Consider the following 19,627-nt stretch of genomic DNA (forward strand, 5'->3'; position numbering starts at 1 on the left):
TCAATGAAATTCCTTTGTTTTATTTCATTTATCAATGATATTCCTTTTTTTTTATTTCATTTATCAATGATATTCCTTTTTTTTTCCTACTTCATCCACCAGTTGTCGGCAGCTGATTGCCTCTGTAGTGATAACGCCCTGTTACTGCTTTTAAGGCTGTGCGTTTAAAGGTCTTATATGATGATTAGATGACTTATATGATATTTAGGTGACCCAGCAGCATCCCTTTTTTGTTCTTCATTCACCAATTGTCAGCAGCTGTTTGCCTCTGTAGTGATAACGCCCTCTTACTGCTTTTAAGGCTGTTCGTTTAAAGGTCTAATATGATGATTAGATGACTTATTTAGGTGACCCAGCAGCATCCCGTGGTACCCAGGGATGCTGCCTTCCCTCTCATTCCAAGCTTCATCGACGCGGATGTGTCTGGAGTCATAGACTGAACAACACAACATAGATCTGATGGGAAAACAGCCTTTGATGATGTTTTGCTGTTTGCGTGAATCGCTACAGATATTTACTTGGATTAAAAGCCGTTTGCACCAGAACAGCAACAGATCCTGCTGGCAGATTAATTTGTATTCATCTAATTAAAGGCTTCAATGCTTAATTACGTCTTAATTTAACATGATGGTGTTTTAAGTCTCTTAACTATTCTCTGGGTCCTCTTGCCTAGCATACATGCTGTTATTAAAAAAAAAGCATCCCCACGAGCGCTGCAACTCGGCTGCCTGTGGGCTCCTCTGCCTCTTCTCTCCCTTCACTGCACCTCAGTCTGTCAGCACAGAGACCTTCAGAAGTTAATCCACGTTTAGTGTTTGTATTTAAACATCTGCCCCTAAATCTAAGTAGCAGGTGTTAATGGAATGCTAATTTATTTAAATGCCTCGTGATGAAAGTGGGTAAAGGAGAAAGTGTGATGATTAAGGGATGAAAGTGTGTTCCTGGTTGTTGGAGAGCTTATTTGCCTTAATATTAATAATATTAATAACAATTATAATAACAATAACAACAACAACAGCAACAATACTACTACTACTGCTACTACTACTACTACTAATAGTAATAATCTGTAGTTTGCGTAGAAAGAGTTGAGTACTCAGAAAAGGTAACTTCAGCCTGATATTTGCCTGGTAGGAAGCTGTGAGCATGTTAGAAGTCAGAGCCTGTGCTCACACAGGCTTCCTATCTTCCCATCCTGGCTTACTCCCGTGAGTGAGCACTCCACTTGTTTCAGAACTGAAGCTGGCTGCAAGGATGGTTTCATGCACTTACAGGGCTGGACACAACCGGAACGACTTGTATGAAAGAGAAGGAACAGGAGAAGATGAGATCAGAAGGTAGGAAAGAATCTGAAAGAACTGGAAGCTGATAAAGGCAGAGGGATAAATCTCACAGCTTGTGCTTGAGTAACTTAATAGTACCCTGCCCGGCACTGCGAGGTGTTAGAGAGCAGCTTTTCTGTACTGATTCAGTTTACTTTCTATGAATGATGACCTGTTGGTATCTGATCTGGTTCTCTCAGTTGCTTGAGTCATAGAGTAAAAAATATCTAGGAAAGAAGTTGACAATCCTTTACGTATTTATTAAGGACTCTTAAAAGCTACCTGGCAGTATACTTAGTGCCTGAAGCCTCTTCTTTTTCTTGGATTAAGTTCATTTAATAAAGTTAATAGTCAGTATAGATTTTGTTCTGCTTCTTTAAGGCTGTTGAGAAGGACACTTTTAGCTGCAGATATAAAGGGCTCAGAAAGGAGTCGCTGGTAGTGACATTCTTCTAGAATTACATTTTCTAGCTTTTGTAGAGTGATTGTTGCTAAGCAATAATTGGGAGAATTATGAGTACAGGGACTTCATTCATTTTATAGCTATTCCCTGTAATAGCTTTGTTCTGCCATCACCGTCTTTGTCAGTGTTTCTTTTTGTCTTTGGTAATGCGATTGCAACCACGTATGCTACATGGGAGAGTTAGGTGGTTAAGTCTAACGACAGTTATTGTACGCTAGTTATTGTGCAACACTAGTCATTAGAGATGATTGCTTAGTTTGAGATAACAGCAACATTTACGACGTTGAGTCCCCTTCACGGTGATGCTTCAAAGCACTTGGCAATAAGGCTGTGGGCTTTACAGATCTTTAAATGCTCATAGATGGGTACATCTAGAAACTTTAATAGTTTTCTGTCTGTGTCTCAAGACGTGTAAATGCTTTCCAAAATCTATTTCAGCAGCGCTGTCAATCAAAAGCACTTTGCAGCTCTATATGCCTGTTAATGTTTTGTATAAACCCAACATTTAAAATCAGCTATTACATAGCTGATTTTGGTGGTATGTCATACCCCTTCATGCAGGACATCAGGTACTATGTTTCAAACTAATCAGGACTTTAAAAATGAAACACAGCCATAGCTAACCTGTTTTTACTCAGTAATTTAGTAAAAAAAACCTTGAGCATGAAGAAATCTATATTGAAATATGATCTCTCCTGCAGCGAGTTTGGAGGGGGGTGTTTGGAATCGTTAAAATAACTAGTTTAGTTAAAGTGGCTGAGTACATCCAAAAATAATCTGTAACAGAGAGCGTGTTTTCCATCCCGGGCATCGTTACACACGTAACAGTCCCACCATAATGCAGCGCTGGCGTTTGGCTGAGAGAAGGGGCACACGTCTACCTCCTAGTTCTCCCCTTCACAAACAAGACTGAGGAAACTCGTCTGCAGTGCTGGGCTTGGACCTCTCAACTGCCACCATGTGAGATCTTCATTATACCTCTAAAGATCCGAGAAACACTAAAAAACCCTGAGACGGAGTTGTTAAGATGCACATTCTAATGTGTTTTGTTCCTGTGGAACAATTAAAGAGGATAACTAAGAATGTGATAAGTCTCAGTCATTTGAGAGCTGTGTTTAGGACAAAAACTGGATTGAGTCTTGTTATAAGTGGGAACACTTTATTCTTGGGGCAAATCTCTGTCTCCTGAGCTGCAGCCTGCCATGGTGCAGGGCAGATTGCTTTCTACCCAGTGGGTTACTGGTTTGGTACCTTTCCTCCACAGAGAGCTTTGCAGGTTCTACCTGCATGATGCTTACAGGATCTCGGGTTTTATCGCTGTCTTTCAGAATCGGAAACAGAAAGATGAGGTGATGCCACTTGGCCAAGGCTGCAAAGGAAGGCGGCGTCAGCACAATTGTACCTCGAAATTTCCTGGGTGTGATCTTTGCCTCACGCTCTGCTGTGGAGCCAAAGGTCTTCTAAAGGCTAATTATTTGGGAAGATGCTTTGAAAGTTATTTAGGCACTTCTGGAAATGCCATTAGGAACTTACCTGAGCCGTTAGGTGTTTACATACTTTGCCACATCAAGCCTGGGGTTACACATTCCCATTGTCATTTAGACAAACAGCTCAGGTTACTGCACGTGCACATTTTCCTGTTAGGGTATGGGAGCTTTGCAGTTGTATTTTTCGGGGTTATGAGAAAGTTCATCCCTTAAATATTGCATAAAACTAACCCAGGGATGTGATTTTTCTCTTTGTCTTACCGCAGAGGTGAAGCTGGAGGCAAATTCTCATAAGCTCCATGAAAATCCCCATCTTCGCTCGTGGAGTTCATCTGGCTTAAGGTTGTGGCTTCTGCTCGACAGCCCATCCCCGGGGTCTCGGTGCTGTAGGATGGCAAACCAGCTGTGTCCCGGTCCTTGGCTCCGGTTTGGCTGTTCCTAGGGAAGGTGGGTTTCTTCATGGGGACTTGCACAGCAGGTCTGTGGGCAGCACCTGCAAAGCTTTCTGGCTCTTTTGCTCCTGGAAGTAGAATTGCCCGCAAGTCAGGTAGAAAACAGTGGTGGTTCACCAGTACAGCATGCTGTGGTAACAGGAAGGGAAACCGGTACGGCTGTGCGGGTGGATGGGAGTTCAGCTTGTCTGGGGTCTGCATAGATCAAAACCTGCACGGCTGCATTGGCCAAACTTGATTCCTCACCAGGGCTGGTGAGCATCAGTTTACCTGCAGGGTGCTGTTGTTTGGAGGGGGCGCTCGGCACGAGCCAGCCAAGCCACGTGTTGTGATAAATGAAATATAGATACAACCAGTGTGCTGAGCTAATATAGGATCCCTCAAGGAGTGAAGCTCAGGGATAAGACTCTTCGGTGAGAGAAAACATCATCTCCAGCTTGTCATCCTTGACCCAGGAGGAAGAGAGGGCCAAAAGCAGAAAAGCAGAACAACTTGCATCCAGCTTTGAGAAGCATTTTGGAGGCATTTCTCTTTTCCTGAGCTTACAAAAGTGTTTGGGTCTGGCAAATACCTGTGATGCTGCCTGAGGCTGAGCAGCAGCAAATTCTCTTGTGCTTAGTTGCTCAGCTCAGAGATCCATGTGCTTACCTGGGGAAACAGAGAGACGTGCACTGGATGCTGCAGATCCAAATTCATTTTCAGCAACACATTTAAATAACCCAGAGTCTTCTGGAAAAGCTTCTGTAATAACCAGGGTGCAGACTTCCTCTGAAATGACAAATTCAGGCATGCTGTTGTACTATAAAACCCAAATGTTGACTTGCAGGAGTTGGTCTGTGCAGAAGGACAGTGATGGGGATTGGCAATGGGAAAGTGCACAAAGGGCATAGGAAGTCAATGGGTTCAGAAGAAGCAAAGGTGAAGGAAGGCTCTTACTTCCTGTGACCTTAAAGAATTAAGGCATATTTTTTTTTTCATTGGGTTGTGAAATAAATTGGTGCCTTTCAGCTGCTTGTGTCAAACCCAAGAACTTTTAAGCTTTTAGAGTGATTCTGAATGCTATGTTCTGGCTCCCTTTTGAAAGTTATAGTTTTATATTGGATGAAGTGGGGAAAAAACTAAGCTTGGTGTAGTTAACTGATGTCTAACAAAAACATGTGAAATGTACTCACCAGGAACAGCTGATGAACAAGCTTCTGCTTAAAATTAGAAAGAAAACAATTAAATGGTTATGATGCTGGAATAGAAGAAAGATCTTCAGCCCTCACCGCTTCTCCCACCTCAAATGAGAACCCCGTTACAAAAAAGAATGTATTTCTTTCTGTCCATGAAGAGAAATACCATCTGCATAGGGGAAGCGCAGGTTTGGCTGGAGCCTGATGGTACAAACACCTCTCCACTGAGCTGACATAGAAAGAGCTCCACTGGTTTGGAGTTAACTGCTGTGCGTTTGACCCATTGGGGGTCCTACCTCATGCCTGGGAGTGTGATATATTGTTTAAAATGTGCTTTTATTGCAAAGGCTTTTCCTGAGTCATGATATACAGTGACAATGCCTCCGTGGCTCTGTAGCATTAATAACTATCAGCACGGCGATCTCCTCCCTGTTGTGCGCTGCCAGAGGCAGCACGGGCTCTGTACGGCCGTCTCTCACTGCAGGTCATTTGCTGCTTTTAAAATTTATCTCTGTGAGCAGGTATCATCTCCTAATTTTTACAGCAATTCTTGCTCCTGACTTTCCGCTGTCCCAATAAAATTGCTGTACATCAGGGCAGATGCAGTAATACCTACTTTTTCGTAGTATTCGGAAATCGGCAGAATCTATTATCTGATCATATTCTCTGTACCAGTGAACCTGTAAGGTGGGTGTAGCGTGAATGCGACATTCAAATACCACCAACTGACCCTTTGTAGCTCTTATGTTTTGTAGACCCTGGAGGAGAAAAAAACAGTGTTAAATGTCTGACGTGTTTCCCTATTGAAGCAGTTATTATGGAATGATACACCCTTCAGTGAAGATAACCTCATGCCCATGTTTTTATTTTACTGACAATAGTTGATTTCATTCTAAATGTTTTTGCAGTGGGTTCTGAGGGGATTTTTTTTTCACCTGGGGACTAGTTCTCATTAAAATGTTTTATCCTGCTTACGCATTTAAATAAAGACACAAATGCAGGAAAATCATCTGTTCCAGTGGATACAACATAATAAGGGAAGTTACTATGAGAGGTTCCCGTTCAGTCTCCTCTGTAGGAAATAATTGAGATGAATTCATTTAAGTGGTTCTGTCTGTCTGGATCATTTACCAATTAAGATGTTAGTTTGATAGCATCACTAATGAAGCATGTTGGCTTTTTTGAATTGTAAATGAACCAGTGTTCCAGCCTCAAAATACCATCTGATGGAGCAAGAAAACTCAAAATCTGATGCTAGTAGTTGCAGAACAAGTTATGTTGTTCAGACAACTTGTGCTTCTTACCTTTGTAAACACGGGTGTGCTTCTGTAGGCAGATGCAGTTAAGTTGGCTGAGGGACTCTGCATCTATATAGCAAAGGAAAAAGTGATTTTTATTATTTCTCATATGCGCAAACCCGGTTGTGTCACTGTTACTTTGAAACAGAAGAAGATGCCAGAGTGTTTTACCTGTTGTTCACGTGCCAGCCTAAAAGGTACCCCATGGAGAGTCTCCATTCAAGTGCTCCAAGAGAAAATGCCTCCCTGCACTGTGAACACCAAGTTAGTGGAAAGAAGAGCTGATAACCAGTAAGTACTTCTGATTTTATGATCAGTGTTTGTTGCCAGTAGTTGTCCCCTTCTACAGAGATCCCAGCTCGGTTTGTTGTTCCCAAGTCTAGCTCTTCTTGGCCTTTGTGGTGTGTGTGGTAACTACAACGAGCCTGAATGCAGAAAAGTGAGAAGGAACTTTGGTACTCTGACATTCTCCTTAAAGCTCAGCTGGTGTGGAAGTTACGATAAGGTCTCTGATTAAGGAAGAAAGGCAATTTTAAGGTGACTGAATACTTGAAGTGCAAGAGATGGTGGACTGTTGATGTGCACTGATCCATCTCGTTCAGCTTTTGAACGTGTGTCTTGCATATCAATGTGCAATGGAAGTGCTTGGGTTTGTTTTGCTCTGGCATTGGTCTTTTCTATAATCTGTCTTCTCTCTGAAATAACCCAAGTTATCCGCTCTTTCCCTCCCAGCCTGAGTTAAAGTGCGAGTCTGTCTTGAGACACTCAAAGTTCCCCAGCTCTTGACCAAATATGTGCTCTAAACCAACTATCTGTTCTGAAGTGCATCTTCGAAGCTGACAAATGGCTAAGCTGCGTGGCAGCTCCCTGAGCATTTCCAGCCCTGTAACTTCCTCCATCAATTCTCTTAGTAATTCCCTTTTACAGAGTTTAGGGTCCAGATATTGATATTCATGATGGCCCTTGCCTCTTAGTCACTTGCTGAAGATGTGCTTGAATCAGTCCTTGCAAAATATTCCTATAATACTATAAATAATAAGCTAAAGAAAAAAAAGTGTAACCTGCTCTTTGAGGGTCAATAGATAACAGCTGAATTAAAGTGTTGTAACTCTGGTAGACTGCTAGAGACTTGATTGGCTGAGGAACCAAAGGTCAGCAAAACACTGGTGGCTTTCCACTTTTTCCTAGTGTGTGTATAAAAATAAAGAGAACGGGATGGAAGCAGAGACTTTAAAATGCTGAGCATACTTGACCCAACAATGTCTTTACTTACTGTGACATTCCTCTGGCCCTGCCAGGATGCTGAGACTCCAAGGAGATTTAGCCTTCAGATTTATTCTATGAACCTGGGGAGACAAACATTGAGAAGTGTGTTAAGAAGTAACTCCTTTTCCTTGAAACACAGTGATGGCTCTGTTTTGTGAACTGAGCATATCCCGGCTGGAGAGCAAGTACTATGTGCCAGAGAAAATAGCAGCATCCTTAGTATTTGAGAATAAGTTCGGAACACGTCTAGAGCACACGCTTCGGAACTCTTCAGAGGCTTTGCAGAGCTGTTTGTTCCAAATGATTTATGAGATCTGTTACGTCTCCTGCTTTCTGTTGCTCTCCAAAGCAGTCATAACTGCTTACAGTGAAGGATATTTTGCAATCTAGTTGGATTTGACCGATGTCGTCCTGTGACAACTGCAGGCAGCCACGGGGGACAATGGGCTGCAGCAAGGCACTCCGACATCTCTGACTGAACTGTCAGTGTGTGTCTCATCCAAACCTGCACTATGTTATCATTGGCTCTGATCCAGCAAAGCGGTTACACGTGTACTTGGACCACCCATGGCCTTCATATTTCTATCTGTTGCTCTTGGGTTATAAGTATCTCTCAAGCAGTTGAAGGATGGCTCCTGTCCAAGGTTACGCCGTGTGGCCATCAACAGGGCTGGGCTGTGATGCAAGGACTGCTGAATAATCCCAAACCCTTGGATGTGGGAGGAGGGCCTGGGAAGCCAATGTTATTGAGTCACCCGGGTGCTGTTTCTGTTGCCTCCTTGCAGTCTATCAGGTAATGGTAAGTATGTCTGGTTTTCAGGACCTGTGAAACGGGCTGATCCCCCTCCTCCTTCCCCAGCCCCCGGGTTTTGTACCAGAGAAATAGAGTGGTGGAAAATCGGACACTTGCTGATTGTGACAGGAGTTCCTGGGCTGGCATAGCTGCTTTAAAGATCACCTTGCACAACTGAAATAGCATCAACAAAACTGCAGCGCAGGAGCTATGTCCACCTTTTCTTCTGTACAATAGAACACTTAATTCTCCTGTAGATATGCCGTCATTCTTGGTTGTTCCACTCTGTCTCCCAGTCCGTGATCAGTCTGGACGAGGCTTTCACAGGAAGAGAAGGCACAGATGTGCCCCTTAGTGAGAGTAAGCGAAGTCAGAGATGAGACTGTTGAGGGCTGTGGTTTAACATTGAAGCACAGCGAGGCACTCCAGGAAGGTTACTCAGAAAGGCTGGACACGCTTCATCTAGAGTGAGACACAAGATCTTGGAGAGAGTTTGGTCTACTGAACTGAATAAGAGCAACTTCTGACAAGTTTCCAGCCATAACAGAACAAGACTCAAACTTTAACACTAAACAGGAGTAGCTTACAAATTTGTGCTCAAGACACTCGCCCGTTTGCATAGCATTGGTTCCTCAATGTGAAGATTACTGCTAAGAGGTTCTGACATGGCAGAGACCATGGCCAAAGATCATGGCTGTCAAAGTTGCAATTGAAATTGAGCTGGTGCCACGTAACATGCCAAGCAGATAGTAAATAGAGGAAGCTGTATATGTGATGCTGCAGCTGCCAGTGCTTGAGAGGAAGGCGAGGCTAATCTCTTGCCAAAGCAGATCTCACTAGTTCATTGCAGAGGAGATCCCATCATTGGGAAGCCCGTTTGTGCTTGGCTGCTGTAAGTGCCTGCTGTTAAAGCAGAAGCCATCCTTAAATCCGCAATGCTTGCAGCACCCTGGTTTGTAGACAAGTTTGTCCTTCACATACACGCCTTATTTTAGATGCTCTGTTCTCATCTCCTGTTCTGTTGTCTTTACGTTTCACAGTTTGCTTCTTGTGAGTGTGTTGGATGCTTTCACTGTTAATAGTGGATCTGGAAAAGGAGAGTTCGTGGGAATAGATAAAAGGCCTATAATATTCATCACCAGAGCAGTCATTGTTTAAGCTGAACTTCCTGGTTTTGATTGAGACCTCATGACACTGAGGATCAGGAGGTTTAGTAAACCAGGAGACTTTCAATTGTGCTGAATGTGGTGGCCGGTGTTGCTTTAAAGGGCAGAGAGAATCTGGGAGAGTGAGTGTTGAGAGCATTTGGACTCTGGCTGCAGTGCGGACTCGCGCTGCTACTACTGATTGGTTTCACATGGCTGAAATAATGGGCATTTGTGTGAGGGCAAAGCTGTCTCACGCATGAGGCTGTCCAACGCAGGAGTAAAAATGAAAGGACGTCATTCAGGTTCCAAGAAAACACCGGAAGGTCACTCTGAGAGAGCTTCTCTCTGACATGTCTCCTTTTCTGTAAGTCATGAGTGATGCTCCAGGCGTCTTTAACTGCCTGTTTTCAGTCTCTTAGGATCCTGATCCCCAAGTCCTGCTGAGCTCCACTCATGATGTGTCCCTCTGTCTGTGTTTGCCTTGCTAAGCACAGGGGCTTTCTCCAGCAGGTCAGCGGAAATGTAGGCACTATATAACTTACAACCTTGACAGAATATATAGCCAAGGTTTTACCTTGGTGAGTCATTCTAGCAGTCCTGGTGTCTCATGTAAATGTCAGCCTTTACTTAGCGTAACTCTAGATCTTTGTGAAGAGGATGGAATTAGACTCGGCCAACTGAAGAATCCAGGGACCTTTGCAATCCAACACCAGAATGATTACAAGGTACATGCAGATCACGCTGTTGACACAAGCCATAATGACGACATTCTGGCATTACCTGAATAGTTGACATGGCTGCAGAATTATGCTATATGCAACACGAGGACAATTTTAACACAGGGTTAGGAAAGTATTAAAGCTCCATGGAGCCCTTTTGCCAGGTGTTTAGATCATGGAAAACCCATTAAATCTGTTTTAGGAACAAAATGGGCATCTGCTGGATCTGAAATATCCTGCATTGTAAAGTCCGTGTGTGTGGGGAAGGGGCGCGTTTTAAAATGTACGCTTAGAAGTGAGGCAGACCTAGGCTGCATCCTCCCGTTAATGTACCAGCATGTCTTTTATTTAAAAACCGGGCTAAAATAGATATACAGGATAACAACCTTCAATCAATTTGAAAGTGATGCACTTTGCAAGCCATCATTTTGTAACCTGGTGGTGTTACTCATTTTTATAGAGATATTCAGGCTCTGGGAGTGTATGCTAGACACTCGAGCATCTTGTGGTGCTACCCTGTACAGCTTAACAGTGGCATCAACACAGGACCGCAAAGAATGAGGCTTTCCCAAAGGCAGTGGGCTGGAGAAAGCTCTGCCTGGAGCTGTGTTTCTTCATTGCCATATAGTTAAAACGGAGGAATTGTCGCCACTGCAGCACTGAGCTTTCTAGTTTTGAGTTACTTTCGTGACATGAATATGCGATTTGAAAGTGGCTTCTCTGTTGCTCCTGGGGTGTGAATAACGAGACTTCCGCAGGAGCGAGAAAAAAAATTGATTTTCTTTGTTTCTCTTCCCATGCACCAAGGATCCCGCAGATTGCAGAGACATTTGTGATAGTTTCAAATTGTGGAATGATTTCTTAAAGTGACTGCTCTTCAGGTGGGGAGAAGGGCCGTTTTGCATCAGCTAAGATATTCTGAAAATAAGCAAATAGCTGAAAGAAGTTATTGTAGCCATTGATAAAGTATTTGACAGAATCCTGATTGGATTTGAAGCTTGCTGAGAGTCTTTCTGAATTGTAGAAATGCAGCCGACCATTAAGTACATTTCAAAGACATATTTTTTCCTAGCATATTTTCAGAATATGTAGCGCTGAAGTGCATTATTTCAAAGGCTCGTTTTCAGTGCATTAGGGTTTTAGTGCCTCCCACCGAGCAAGATATTAGATTTGCATCTCAAAAACTGTGTACGGTGCTCCTGTGGGCACTTCCATACACTGCTCAAGAAGGGCGGAGAGGTGTGCTGGCTTTCAAGGACAGGCTCCCTCTGGGATTAGCAAAGACTTTCAAGCATGGAGAGCAGCACGGCTGCTGAAATGCCTGTGTTGTGCTCCATGCTTGAAAGTCTTTGCTAAGACAAATTTGTCCATTGTACAGAGCAGAATGTCACAAGGAAAAGAGCCTGGTGTTTGGGCAACAGGAGCCTTAGAGTAGGAAAAAGCACAGTAGAGAGCTTTGATATTGGAATTAGTTAAGGCGTGTCCCTGATGAGATGGTGAGCATTTGTAAACACACCCTGTGTATGGCTCACGTGCCCAAGAAGTCCTTGGGCTGTTGGTGTCCACAGGCAGCGTGCAGGGCTGCACGTCTTCAGGGTGCCATTGCTCATGGTACACATCCCTTTCCAAGTGCGGTTTGAAGGCATGGGCCCTCAGCACTTCTCCCTGCAAATTGCCTTTTGATTGCCTTGAGGATCCCCTCATCCAGCCCTTAGGTGACAGCATAGGTCCCTCCTGGCACGGCTCTGGGGCCGCCTAGCGGGATGTGCTCCATGCAGCCTGCTGGGACAGTTGGGTTTTTCATCCAGGGGCTCAGAACGGCTCACAGACTAGGGCTGCAAGAGAATTTATTTTATCCCTTCTGTTACATGCCTCTTCCGGGTACAGCTGTTTCTCAGGGCTGGAAAATCCTGGCTTTCCCTCCCCTTATTTGGATAACAGCTGAACTGCCAACAGATATTGGACACTTGAGTCAAACTGGAGTTCCTAGAACCGAGTGACTAAATCCCCTTTTAAGCACCGATATTAAAAGATGCCTAGAGCTTATTTTAAGAGATGCTAAGCTTCCACTTGAAATCATGAGGCTCCATACTTGTTAAATAGATTCATGTCAAACAGAGCGCTTGGTCATTTGCTTTCTTTCTTCCCTATTAAATAAATCCCAACCCTGCCCCACTTCTTTGCATGCCAGAGCATTACAGGAACGTGGAAGGATTTTGAGCCCAGACTGCCTGACACACAAAGACCGCAGATCCTGGAGACAGGAGTGCGTGGAGCCTGGTGCCCCTGGCTGTACCCTGCAGAGCACGTGCAGATGGGAGTACAGGCAGAGGGATGTGTGGAGTCTCTGGGTGTTCCAACACAGCCGCCGGCTGTGCTGTCTGTGCCTTTGGCACTCACCTTGCACAGGCACATCCCAGGGGCTGCGGAATGAGGACAAGTGTTCTGGGTCACGGAAAGAACGGTATTTCAAGAACCTGGAAACTGCTATTGTATTTCTGCAGTTAGGATGCTGTATAGTGACACAGCTAGGCCAAATTATTTCCCAAAAGCTTTGGGGATACAGCCACAGGCCCACTTTCTCTGCTTTCTAAGAGCCCTGTGTCGTTCATGCTTGGATTGAGAGCTGCTGCTCTGGTCTGGTGCAAACCTAAGAGCAAACTGATGCCTTGATTCCCCTCTTTGTAGCTACAGCGTGCCAGGAGCCAGCAGCTCCTCCTGCCTACGCACGCCCTGCTGTGGGGCGAGGAGGGGATGAATTAAATTCCAGCACTCCCTTGGGTGACTTAAATTCCAGCACTCTCTTGGGGAGGCTTTCCCCATTCCCCTATGGATACCTGGAGTAAATAATGAAGCAGAGCCTCAGCCTTAATACATAAGACAACCCACAGTCTTTTTTTTTAAGTAGAAAATATCACAGTATGCTCTTCAGCCAACAGGTTAACCTCTCCACCCTAGCGTACAATGATGACACTCCTGTAAGTCAAAAGGAGGATTGAGTTAATGGTGCCAAAGAAGCCAGACGGATCAGTCCAGCCAGCTTGATAGCTCATGTGGGGCACACCTTCCGAGGAGGTGGATATGTAATTCCAGCAGGCTTAAAAGAAGATCAGAATTGTGTGGTCAGTTCATGTAACTGTGTGTGAGTCACGGCTTTGCTATCCAGTGCTCCAAGGATGACTTGCTGTTTCTGCTGCCTGGCGGCTGTACTGTTACATTGGCACTTTCTGCAGAACGCAGCATGTTCTGATCTCCACTGTCCCCAAACCAGACTCGTTACTTGTGTCCCTCCTTCTTTGTGAAGAGGGAATTTTTGTGAACAGCATCGTATGAATTGCGACTGCTGTAGCATCCAGTGTAGCAGACAATGTCATTGCTGGGTTAGTTATTACCAAAGTGGAAAAAGAGACTTCTCTGTGCCAGAGCCTCTTACTTTTACCTGGCTGATTTAAATTGTTTTGGATAGGAATTAAAAGAAATTATTTCCTTAAGTGGGACCACATTCAAATTGGACATACAGACTGTGCTATGTAACTTGCACTTAGAAGTAAATAGGAAGCTGGGGTAGCTGTTCCAGAGCCTGCATAATAGTTTTCTCCAGTGCTACGCAGAGCAGCATGTGCCTGCTGTAGCTTCTGTCATCTCCTGTCACATAGGTGTGTCTTGGATGGTTATCCCACAGCAGATCTGATACTTCTGCCATATAAACCCGATGTCATCAAAGCTGCTGGATCCAGAGATGAGCTAGAGCTCCTGAACCTGACTGCCTTCTTACCCTCCTCACTGCACACGAAGCCCCTGAACTCCTCTTGCTGTGCCATAGAGAACGCCACAGTGAAAACAGAGGTGAGTGGCTGAGTTTCACGCACCGCATCTGATCTCTGGAGCCACAAGAGCTGTGTCCAGCCTGTGTCCCAGGCAGGGGAGCCCACGCCCAGGAATAGCAGCACATAATGCTCCAGGCTACTCATCACTGCACTTGATCATCTCTTGTTTGTACCCATAGTGAATTCTGGCCTAAAAAATTCTTGTCCTGGTTCAGCTCCACCAGCACCACTCACGCTGGGCTCGTGTTCCTCTGGAGCCACTGCTGGGGGCTCTGCCACTGCCCTGTCTGTCCCGCTCCAGCGACACCCAGGTGGGCAGCGCCAGCTCTTCCGTGAGCAGAGCAAAGGCAGGGAGGGAGATTTAAACCCAGGATCCCCCTGGAGACAGTTTGCTTGAGGGGAGCTTATTTCAAGCTCTCTCATCTCAGGTTTCACTAGCGTGCCAGGAGATGTTTTTAGCACTCTCATCTCCTGCCAGAGGATCGTCTGTCTGTGCCGCTGAGGAGACAGCCGCGTGTCCCCACGTTGGTGGTGCAAGGGTCTGACCAGAGGCAGACCACGCTGTTCCCTGGGAGCTGAGGGGTTTGTGGTGGGCACAGGAACCACAGGGACAGCTGCTGACCATCAGAGCTTGGTGAAAGCAGCTCCTTCTGCACCACTGCCTGCAATGCTCTGGGGTGGGACTCGAAAACAAACACCAGGACAGGGTCTTTGGCCATGCTCTGCTCTTGCTGGGGCAGGGCTCGTCCCCCCGCTGCCACCTGAGCAGCACAGTTGTCTCAAGTGGCTTATTCTAAATTGATGCTAGAGTAGGATCATAGAATCATAGGATCATAGAATCACCAGGTTGGAAAGGACCCACTGGATCATCGAGTCCAACCATTCCTAACACTCCCTAAACCATGTCCCTAAGCATTTCATCCACCTGTTCCTTAAACACCTCCAGGAAAGGCAACTCGACCCCCTCCCTGGGCAGATGTTCCAGTGCCCCATGACTCTGAGCCTCCCCTGGCGGAGCTCAAGGCCATTCCCCCTTGTCCTGTCCCCTGTCCCTTGGGAGAACAGCCCAGATTCCTCCTCTCCACAACCTCCTTTCAGGTAGTTGTAGAGAGCAATAAGGTCTCCCCTCAGCCTCCTCTTCTCCAGGCTAAACAACCCCAGCTCTCTCGGACGCTCCTCGTAAGACTTGTTCTCCAGCCCCTCACCAGCATCGTTGCTCTTCCCTGGACACGCTCCAGATGTTAGTGCCACGCAGTGGAAGGGGAGCAGGGAATGAAGCTGGCTCTGATGCCAACACAAGGTGGGAACTTTCAGTCATTTTGACCTTGTGTGGCTCTTGAGAAGGCTGGAGGGCTACTGTGTGATGGGGCAGAGCTGGGGTCTCGTAAGTATTCATTCTCAGTCCTATGTTTAGGCAGGTCCTGTCTCATCTCTTTACCAGAGAAGCTGGGGCAGCTATTGGCATCTGAAAGAGAATCTGAGTCCATCCCAACAGCTCTGGCTTCACCAGCGGGGCTCATGATACTTCTTCAAAACTGCTGGAACGCAGAGAGCATCGTACAGCCAAGTCTGGAAGACCTCCAGGGGTCATCCCATTGTACAGGCTCCAATATCACCACAAAGCTCAAAAATCGTAAAACTATTCCAGCCCGAGAGCTTTTGCACAGAGCATAAATCATGCATCCAAACTGCAAATAATGAGAATATCCCTAAACACTGTAGTTTAGAGGCACGTTTGTAGAATTAAGGCACGGACCTTAAAACAGTAAAATGTGCCGGTTCCCAACTCCATCATTATTCGAGTTGTCTAAATTAAGTCATAATGGTACACTCAAAGGAAACTTTTTATAGGGAAATAATTTTACAAAACCTAAGACATTTCATAGAAGATTGAGCTGGCATGAAGAGTTGCAGAATATTAATAACTCGCACAGCTATTTCTTGAATGAAAAATAAACCTATCTCTGGTCTAATGGTTATTTTCTGTCTCTAGGAAGCATAAAGCCTGGATTGTTTAAGCTCTCACAGACACCTCTTCTGACAGTGACACGTATCATACCCTGCGTCCAAGGAGGAGAAAAGGTTAGTTTAAATGAGTAGCAATGGCATTTGGGCTTCCATAAAGTACTGTGTGTCTGGTTTATGCTGAGCAGTGGAGTCTTCGTGGATGGGGAGCTGATGCGCAGGCTGACAGTGGGCTGTACAGCCGAACCCCCTCCAGGAAACATGATCCGTCTAATTTTAACTACATAGACAGCATTTGCTGTGGAAGCAGCTGGTGTCATACAACTCTCAGGCCTGTCAAACAACCCCAGCGCATTGCTAAAGCAAATATGTTCATTTCCACACAAAGGCAAGCTAGAAGGCCAGGTCTAGTTTTACTTTACACTTGACTCAATATAAATCAGAGCTGTAGCTTTGTAACCAGAAATGTGCCGTGCCCCAACTCCTAGATTTTAATGCCATTTCCTTAGAAAAGTGAGTCATGAATATCTACTTTCCTCTCCCTGTATTTCGTTTCACACTAGTACGTACCTGTTTCTGTTTACAGCTGGTGGAAAGGTTTTCTGGTCATTCTCCATCTGTTCCCCTCTTGTGCAAAGGTTTACTACAGTAAATAGTTTACCTAATGAAAGCCAGCAATGATCTGAGCCTAAGCTGCTGGTGGTCTCTTGAGCTACTGGATATCATGCTAATTGCTCAAGAGTATATCCAGGCAGTGATCTCAGTGGGTGCTGATACACAAACTTCCTAGGTAGAAAAGCCCTGAAAATACAGCAGGGCTTAAATTTTCTGTCTACTACAGAGTGACAGAGAGAGCATGTCTGCTAAACTCCAGAGCAGGTGTCCTGTAAGCAAGCTATGGATCTCAAGTCTCAGGATAACAAAAATGCCCAATCTAGTGCGTACTCAGCTGCTCTGAAAACACCTCCTCTGCCAGAATTCAGCGCCGAATGCAGCAGTGTCTGAATGGCTGTGAACTGCAGTTAGTGCTGCAACCAGAGCCTGCCAGCAGCCCTGGCAGCCACCGAGGGGTTGTCCCCTGACAGCCGTAGCCTTTGGAAATTAGGAAATGATAATATGAAGGCATGTGCGCAGCGCAAGGCACGGGAGAGCCAGGGCTTTGTCTCTGCCTGCCCTCTCTGCCAAAAAGAAGTTTGTTTCTGTTTGGAGAGTTGGTCAGCAAAGGCTTTTAAAATTTTATAGGTTATATGAGCAAGAGGTGAGTTACAGCTACCACAAATACTATTAATAAGAACTGTACCAACTCCTCTCAGAGGCAGTGGAGACCCATCACTGAATTTTCTTACTATGTTTTGCCATGACAGGTAGGAATTTCTCTAGGAGATAACACAGTGTCATGGATAAAGATCTTGAATGACCCAAATCTACTAAATAATACAACTGAAAAGCAAAATATGAAAAGCTGATATGCAGACAGCAGAGGGAATAAAGTTCCTTTCAACAAGCAGGTCCTGCCCTCAGGTTTGCCTTAGCTCCTGGTATGCTGAGGAAATGCTTGAACCTCAACTGTTTTGTTGTTTGGAGCTGAGAGACGGCCAAATCCCACTCACACCTGGCCCTCATTTTCGCTACACCGCATTAAGCCCCCCGGCAATGTGCAAGATGTTTATTGTACCATAGGGCCAAGGCTGTGGTCCTGCACTTCTGGAGAGGAGGTCACTGCCCCAGCTGCCCACTCTGTCCATTCCCTGGGGTTCCTTTCTGCCGCTGCCTTTCTGCAGAGGGCAGAGACAGGGTGTCGTGTCTCCTTGGCTGCTGCAGAGGAATATCCAGGTAATGTGTTTTCCTGGCATATGATGATAGCTTCAGGTTAGTTTACTGGAGTGTGAAGTTTTGTAGCTGCAAATGATTGGTGTTAGAAGGTCAGTCTGCTGCTGCTGAAAGGTGGAGACAAGGGGGAAAGAACAAACCCAAACCCCACGCCTGTGGTTCTGGTTAACTCTGTCACGTACAGTTCTCAGTGCTATGAAAAGTCTGGCACTGAGAAGATGCGTTATATTTTCTGGCCCTTTCTTCCCTGAAGCATCTCTATCCCTTCTGTTTCCTTTCTAAGCTGCCCATGAGCCACGTTTAGGAGGAGGCTGTGGAACCCAGACGATGCTCTGCTGTACAACTGAGCTTGCAGCCCAGCTTAGTGTCTTGTGGAACATTTGCCTCTTCTCTCAGCCCAAAACACTAAATGAAGTACCGGTGCATTGGCTGCTTGCAAAGTACCTCATTAGTGAAGTGAGATATTCATGGAGGCAGAGTCCGTCACGGCTTCATCTCCGGTACATGTGCCGTGGAGTGCTTTTTGTTTAGCAGTGGAGTCCTCTCTTGCTTTGGAAATCACAGCCTTCCTGGATTTCTTGGGTGGGACAGTAAGAGAAGCTCATGCAGGCAGGATGACTGAGCCACGCTTGCCGTGGGATTGGAGCTCCTGGTTTGCCAGAATGCTCAAATGACCACCCCAATGAGCCTAAAGGTGAGAGCAGAGCTCAGTGTGCCAAAAAGGGGAACACTGCTGTCTAAAATTGAAAATCATATCCCTGCCTCTCCTCCCATCTCCTGAAAGGCTCTCACGTAACCTGAGAATATGATTAGTATGCTAGAAATTAAAGTCTTACTCACCTCTCTAAGCCATGAGTTTGGTTTTGGGGCTCTTGTGCCAGCAGCTTGAGTCAGCACTGAGTCCTGAAGTGGAAAGTCTCCTCTCCACCAACTCCCCTCTGAGGACTGAAGGCTGTCTAGGGTAGTGGGTTACATTTCTAACGTTCACATCCCTGCTTGTGAGTGATGGCATGGTGGGAATGTCAGCTGGATGGGAATAAACTGCAGCAATTTATTCTCCCAAGCCTGTTTGACAGTCAGTGGAGCACCACTATTAGCTGGAACAAAGCAGGTTCACCGTTGCGAGATAGAGCAGTGGCCAGATTTGTAGTTGCTTATAATTTATCATGCTGGTAGTCCTGAGCACTGGAAAGACGCCAGCTCAGGTCAATTGTAACTCTGCACTGAAAGAGGGCCAAGAAAGAGAAGTGTAGCAAAACTTCATTAGAAGCAGGACTTTCTTATATAGATCTGGAATGTAAGGAATCTCCTATTCACTTGGGATATAAAGAAAACCTGAACTACTGCCCCCTCCCCAAATGCTGAGGAATGCAGGGGGATATCTGGGGTTCTATGAAGCCAATGTATGTCTTGCTGGCTTGAATGGTTTCACATTAGCATCCTTCAGACTTGTTAGAAGAGCTGTGTAAAGCTGAAGAGCTGAAGTAATGTCCTGATGACTGCAGAAGCAGGTGCCGTCCTGCACTTAAATTTCAAGCAAGGTGCATTATTCAGTGAGGTACGGCGTAGCGGAGGAGCTGGAACAAGGGCATTTCTGAAGCGCAGGGCTGTCTGTGGCCAGTATTAGTGCAGCAAGTTCAGGTGGGAATTCCCGTGCTCCAAACTGCCAGTTAACAGTCCATCCGGATGAATTGCTTTGTGTAGGTGCATAAAAGGCAGAAGGAGCGATCCCCAAGCAAAGCTGCCCATCGCTAAGCGTCTATAAACAAATTGGATCTTGTCTTCTACCATAGCAGTGCACTTCCACAGCTGAAGGCTGAAGGGATATTGCGTTGGTCAGTCTTGCAATCGCCAACCTTCATCAGTTTTGTGACTGTGAAAG

General features: G+C 45.5%; 1 protein-coding gene across 1 annotated transcript; it reads right to left on the reverse strand.

Annotated features, from left to right (window-relative positions):
- Positions 1–3,529: 3,529 nt before the first annotated feature.
- LOC128853621 (palladin-like) lies at positions 3,530–18,671 on the reverse strand. Its single transcript, XM_054079721.1, has 7 exons — positions 18,586–18,671; positions 7,471–7,543; positions 6,204–6,266; positions 5,516–5,657; positions 4,897–4,923; positions 4,373–4,492; positions 3,530–3,792 (listed from the first exon to the last, which is right to left on the reverse strand). The coding sequence occupies exons 3-7, from the start codon at positions 6,264–6,266 to the stop codon at positions 3,530–3,532; spliced, it is 615 nt and encodes a 204-aa protein (XP_053935696.1). The 5' UTR covers positions 7,471–7,543; positions 18,586–18,671.
- Between the last annotated feature and the right edge of the window lie 956 nt (positions 18,672–19,627).

Source organism: Cuculus canorus, chromosome 14 (assembly GCF_017976375.1).
Source record: "Cuculus canorus isolate bCucCan1 chromosome 14, bCucCan1.pri, whole genome shotgun sequence".
Classification (NCBI taxonomy): Eukaryota; Metazoa; Chordata; class Aves; order Cuculiformes; family Cuculidae; genus Cuculus; species Cuculus canorus.